The following is a 6,547-nucleotide window of genomic DNA, read 5'->3' as shown; positions in this document are numbered from 1 at the left end:
TTTTTTTTTTTGAGACCAAGTCTCATTATGTCACTCTTGATAGAGTGCTGTGGTGTCAACAGCTCACAGCAACCTCAAACTCTTGGGCTCAAGCAATTCTCTTGCCTCATCCTCCCAAGTAGCTGGGACTATAGGTGCCCACCACAATGCCCAGCTATTTTTTTGTTGGAGTTGTTTAGCAGGCTCGGGTCAGGTTTGAACCCACCACCCTCCATGTATGTGGCTGGTGCCATAACCACTGTGCTACGGACGCCAAGCATTCATTTTTATTTTTAATTAAAACATTTTAAGAAACGAGGTTTTTGCTATATTGCCCAGTTTTAGTTTTCATTTTGCATTAATGATTTTAGTCATCTAGCCCCGTGTGATTTGTAGTTTTAACAAACTTCTGTATCCTGTTCTAAGTTTGGGGCTTGGCTTAGAAGGGAATGAGAATATGTAGTTGTAGTTGGGTCTTAAGATTTTATGTTTAGGCTCGGTGCCTGTGGTTCAAGTGACTAAGGCGCCAGCCACATACACCTAAGGTGGCGGGTTCAAATCCAGCCCAGGCCTGGCAAACAACAATGATGACTGCAACCAAAAAAATAGCTGGGCATTGTGGCAGGTACCTGTGGTCCCAGCTACTTGGGAGGCTGAGGCAGGAGACTCACTCGAGCCCAGGAGTTGGAAGTTAGTGTGAGCTGTGATGCCATGGCACTCTACCCAGGGGGACAGCTTGAGGCTCTATCTCAAAAAAAAAAAAAAAAAAAAAAAAGATTTTATGTTTAGCAATGGATTCAATGTCTGTTTTATATGTAGTCCTATGTTTATTTCTTGTAATGACGTGTTTAGAGGTATAATTTTTCAGATATCAGAAACAACATATAATTGTTTTTTTTGCACCTTTCTCATACTAAACCAAGTTTAGTATTAATATAAGATTTTTTATTTTAATCATGTTGGTATCAGTAAAGAAGCTAGACTTATTAACTACTTATTTACTCTGGGTCCATTAAGGTCTGTCTACGTTGCATTATTGGTAGGGCATGATCTCATCTTTTATTCATTTATTTTTATCTGATATATGAAGAACTTTTTGATCGTCTTTAAATCAGTTTTGTTGTATTGAACTTTGTAGACTGATCTCAAATCACAATCAAGGCCGAGTAGGCCTTCCCAAAGGAAGTAGTATGATTGAGGAAACTGGAATTTAGAGGATCTGGCTTCTTTTTTTTTGAGACAGAGCCTCAAGCTGTCCCCCTGGGTAGAGTGCCGTGGCATCACACTCACAGCAACCTCCAACTCCTGGGCTCAAGCGAGTCTCCTGCCTCCGCCTCCCAAGTAGCTAGGACCACAGGCGCCCACCACAACGCCCGGCTATTTTTTGGTTGCAGCCGTCATTGTTGTTTGGCGGGTCCGGGCTGGGGATTTGAACCCGCCACCTTAGGTGTACGTGGCTGGCGCCTTAGCCAGTTGAGCTATAGGCACCGAGCCGAGGATCTGGCTTCTAAACTTACATTGGGTAGATAGAAACACTACCGTTAGGTTCATAATTTAACTTCTTTAAGTTTAAGGTCAATTTTTATCCATATGTAGAATCCCATTAATCTTGAGAGAAAATCAGAATGGTGAAGGATTATTCTGGGTAAAAGAAAGATTAAGATTACTTAAATTATGATGAGAGTTTGAGAAGAACTCTGATAATCCCAAAAGGGTAAGAATTTCTTAGGTTTTGTAATAGTTAAGTTTTTCCCACAGTTTATTTTCTCTTTCTTCTCTTTGCCTCTCAAGGTTCTTAAAGATATGTGTCCATCTATTCTGTCACTGGCTCAGAGCTTGTTTCACTCCTTCGACCAGAACATAATTTCCTTTGGCAGTCTTCTATACAAATACTCATTTAAGTTTTTTGACACTTACTGCCAGCAGGTATGTTGAAATATTTATTTTGGCAAGGCGAGAACAAGGAAAGAGAAAATGACTTGGTGTTTATTTCTTATTGTTTAGAAGGCATTGGAGGGGAACGAACTCTGAAGTAGGGTTTGGGAAAGTTCAGTTCTAGCTAGTCCCATCCTTGGTAAAATGAAGAGACTAGACTGGAGAATCAAACTCTTGTGTTCTGAACTCAGAAGTCTCCAAGTCTAAAAGTAAGGTCTAGATCCAGTCTACATCAAATAAACCTGGGCTTTAAAAGGCTGGGCTTGTTAGGTAGTTTCTACAGTACAGAAATGTCAATTAAATTTAGCCATAGATAATTTTCTGTTCATCCTGGAATTTGCTCTCTGAAAAAAAACTATGGTGAAAAAATGAATTAAAAAGTGCTTGGTGGCTTAACCCTGTTCTCATGAACATGAGACAAAATTTGATAGCACCTATCTATAGAGTGAGAGCAATGGAAAGTGTTTATGAAAGCAAGTAAGGAACAAAATGTCTTATTTTATATTTTTGAACATACTAAACCTATTAACATATATATATTTTTTGAGACAGAGTCTTACTATATCGCCCTCAGTAGAGTGCTGTAGCATCATAGCTCACAGCAACCTTTAACTCTTGGGGTTAAGTGATTTTCTTGTCTCAGCCTCCCAAGTAGCTGGGACTACAGGTGCTTGCTACAATGCCTGGCTATTTTTTGTTGTAGTTCTCATTGTTGTTTAGTAGGCCTGAGCAGGGTTTGAACCTGCCTCAGTATATGTGGCTGATACTGTAACCACTGAACTATGGCGCCAAACCCCTATTAACATTTTTAAAATACAGTTGAGTGGAAATTTTACAAAGATTTGAAAAAATATATATAAAGCAGAGCAGTAGATTCAGTTAACATGAGCTACCTGATGCAATTAAGGATATAATTCTGTTATGACTCTCATATGTAGAGAAGGGCATCTAAAACATTTTTAAGCCTTTTAAATATCTTAGAGCCACTATCACAATTCAATGTTTGCTTAGAAACATGCAAGTTTAACCTGCGCTGTATAGAGCATCGGTTCTCAACCTTACTAATACGGCAGCTCTTTAATATAGTTCCTGTGGGTCGTGACCCACAGGTTGAGAACTGCTGGGATAGAGAAGTCCTTTAAGATCTTAAGGTCTTTTAAGCTCCTTTTGTGCTATCTTTTTGAGAAATTTTAACAGATCAAGTACAATTACAACTTAAAGGGTAAAATTCAACTCATATATGAGAAAAAGAAAACAACTATAATTATGCTAAGGGGCAAAATCAGGAGGGCTTATATATGCTCACTATGGGAAATAGATTAAAACTGGATGATATTGTGGTTATGCTGGTATAATCCTAAGCTTCCTGCAGCCAACATTAGTAAAAGCTAGTCAGTAAATGGTGGAATAAAGTAAGTTATGATTTTAACAAAGTAGAAATTAAAAAGGCATCAGGCATAAATACCTTTTATGGCCATACTATATTTTTGCTTCACACTATCCCATTGACTGTCTCTGGCTTAGGAAGTTGTTGGTGCCCTAGTGACCCATGTCTGCAGTGGGAATGAAGCCGAAGTTGATACTGCATTGGATGCCCTTCTGGAATTGGTTGTATTAAATCCATCTGCTATGAAGCTGAATGCTGTCTTTGTGAAGGTATCTACTGACTCTTTTGTTAGCATGTATCTGAGAGTTATCTGATTACTGTTTGTACTCTTTAGATACTCTTTTAAATACTGTGCACTATGATTGGGGGAGCGGTAAGGAGGTGAGATGGTTGGGTGAGTAATATGAAAAAAGACCATCTATCTGTGTATTAATTTAGCAAATATTTCTTTATACCTAATTGTGTGCCAAATTCTATTTTTCTTTTTTTTTGAGACAGAGTCTCACTTTGTAGCCATCAGTAGGTGCTGTGGTATCATAGCTCACAGCAATCTCAAACTCATGGGCTTAAGTGATTCTCTTGCCTTAGCTTCCCAAGTAGCTGGGACTACAGGCACCCGCCACAACACCCAGCTACCAAGTCCTATTCTGAGTGCTGTGGTTATAAAGGTTGGTCCTTGCCTTTTGTGAGATAGACTAACACAGATAAGCAAGTCATTATAAATAAAACATGATGAATTCTCTCATAAAGATAAAGTGCTGGGTAGTGCATGTGTCTCAGTGGGTAGGGCATCGGACCCAACCAGAGGGTGGCAGGTTCGAATCTGGCCGGGCCAAACTGCAATGAAAAAATAGCCGGGCGTTTTGGCAGGCACCGGAAGTCCCAGCTACTCAGGAGGCTGAGGCAAGAAATGACTTAAGCCCAGGAGTTGGAGGTTGCTGGGAGCTGTGACGCCAGGGCACTCTACCAAGAGCTGTAAAGTGAAACTGTATCTCTAAAAAAATAGAAAGAAAGAAAAGATAAAGTGCTGTTGATACAGTTGGGAAGCTAGAGAATTCTTCAAAAAGGAAATAAGATTTTAGTGCTTCTTGAAGGCTAGGAATGAATGATTGATGAAGGAAAATAATGGAAGTGCTTTCAAGGCAGAGGAAAGTATGAAGAGAAGCAAACTTATACCTAAGTCCATGGTATGTCTGAGATACGTGTTTCCTCAAAAATAAGACCTACCCAAAAAATAAGCCCTAGGAGGATTTCTATGCATTTGTTAAATATAAGCCCTACCCTGATAATAAGACCTAGTGATGGGTGTGGCTATGCAGATGCATTTCAGTGCAGAGCGGTAAGGAAGACTGGAATACCATTTATCTGCCACAGCTCATTTTTCTGAGCTGTTCTCACTTGCACGGGTACACCACTTGCATGGGTACACGTCTGGTAACCACGGTCGCAGGCATCCTATTGCACACATGCGAACGGCTACGGGAAAGGAGTTCATGCATCACTAGCACTAGCCCCACTAACAAGGTTGGCTCCTCTTGTCGGGTTCCAGAAGAAGATAACTGTATTTGAATAAATGTAGATTGTTGTATTATACTTAATGAAAATAAGACATCCCCTGAAAATAAGCCCTAGTGTGTCTTCTTGAGAAAAAATAAATATAAGACATTGTCTTATTTTCGGGGGAACACGGTATGACAAGCAGACTAGAGTGGCTGGAGAATAGGATATATGGAGAGTAGTGGGAGATGAGCTATAAAACAGGGCTAGGTTGTGAAGGGTCTCCAATACCATGCTAAAGGGTTTCAGCTTTCTTTTATAGGCACTAGGAAGCTACTGTGGGGTTTTTTTGGTTTTTTTTTTTTTTTTGTACAGACAGAGTCTTACTTTATCACCCTCAGTAGAGTGCCGTGGCATCACATAGCTCACAGCAACCTCCAACTCCTGGGCTTAAGCGATTCTCTTCTCTGGAGGCCTCAGCCTCCAGAGTAGCTGGGACTACAGGCACCTGCCACAGCACCTGGCTATTTTTTTGTTGCAGTTTGGTCGGGGCTGGGCCTGGACCCACCACCCTCAGCATATGGGTCTGGCACCCTACCCACTAAGCCACAGGTGCTGCCTTTTTTTTCCTTTTTTTCCCCTTGAGACAGAGCCTCAAACTGTCACCCTGGGTAGAGTGCTATGGCATCACAGCTCACAGCAACCTCCAACTCCTGGGCTGAAATGATTCTCCTGCCTCTGCCTCCCAAGTAGTTGGGACTACAGGGACCTGCCACTACGCCTGGCTGTTTTTTGGTTGTAGCCATCATTGTTGTTTGGTGGGCCAGGCTGGATTCGAACTTGCCAGCTCAGGTGTATATGGCTGGCGCCTTAGCCACTTGAGCCACAGGTGCCAAGCTACTACTGTGGGTTTTAAATTTATTTATTTATTTAGAGACAGAGTCTCACTTTGTCCCCCTCAGTAGAGTGCCGTAGCATCACAGCTCATAATAACCTCCAGCTCTTCGGCTTAGGTGATTCTCTTGCTTCAGCCTCTCAAGTAGCTGGGACCACAGGCACCTGCCACCTGCCACAACGCCTGGCTATTTTTTGTTGCAGTTTGGCCGGGGCCAGGTTTGAACCTGCCACACTGGGTATATGGGACTGGTGCCCCATTCACTGAGCCACAGGCACCTCCCTACTGTGGGTTTTTATAGGAAGCTGACCTAGTCAACTTGGGGCTTTGAAAAATGACTAGGCCTTGTGATGGGTAGATTGGAGACCGCTGAAATAAGCCAGAGACAATTTGGTGTTCAAATTAATAAGACTTAGGCCAGGTGTGGTGGCTCATGCCTGTAATCCTAGCACTCAGGGAGGCCGAGGCAGGTATATTACCTATACTCAGGAGTTCGAGATCAGCCTGAGCTAGAGTGAGACTCCTATCTCTAAAAACAGCCGGGTGTTGTGGCTGGTGCCTATAGACCCAGTTACTCAGGAAGCTAAGGCAAGAGGATTGCTTGAACCCAAGAGTTTGAGATTGCTGTGAGCTATGATGCCAGAGTACTCTATTCCAGGGCAACTGAGTGAGACTCTGTCTCAAAAAAAAAAAAAAAATAGAACTAACGTGACTTGATGACTATTAAGAATATTTAGCAATCAGGAACAGGGAAATTTAGTCCAAGTCTTCTATCTTTGGAGACTGTGAATAATTGTGCCATTTCTTGTGCCCAGGAGACCAGAAAGAAATGCATCTTCTTTTTTTTTTTTTTT

General features: G+C 41.6%; 1 protein-coding gene across 1 annotated transcript in view; it reads left to right on the top strand.

Moving 5' to 3' along the window:
* FANCD2 (Fanconi anemia complementation group D2) overlaps positions 1 to 6,547 on the top strand; it is a 73,521-nt gene that overhangs the window by 15,530 nt on the left and 51,444 nt on the right. Inside the window, 2 exon segments of the mRNA XM_012802473.2 lie at positions 1,771 to 1,905; positions 3,439 to 3,570. Of these exon segments, the coding sequence (XP_012657927.1) occupies positions 1,771 to 1,905; positions 3,439 to 3,570 (267 nt within the window).

This window comes from Otolemur garnettii, unplaced genomic scaffold (genome assembly GCF_000181295.1).
Source record: "Otolemur garnettii isolate 467f Iridium unplaced genomic scaffold, OtoGar3 scaffold00015, whole genome shotgun sequence".
Classification (NCBI taxonomy): domain Eukaryota; kingdom Metazoa; phylum Chordata; class Mammalia; order Primates; family Galagidae; genus Otolemur; species Otolemur garnettii.
Note: the sequence above shows the minus strand (reverse complement) of the source record. Positions and strands in the feature narration are given on the sequence as shown.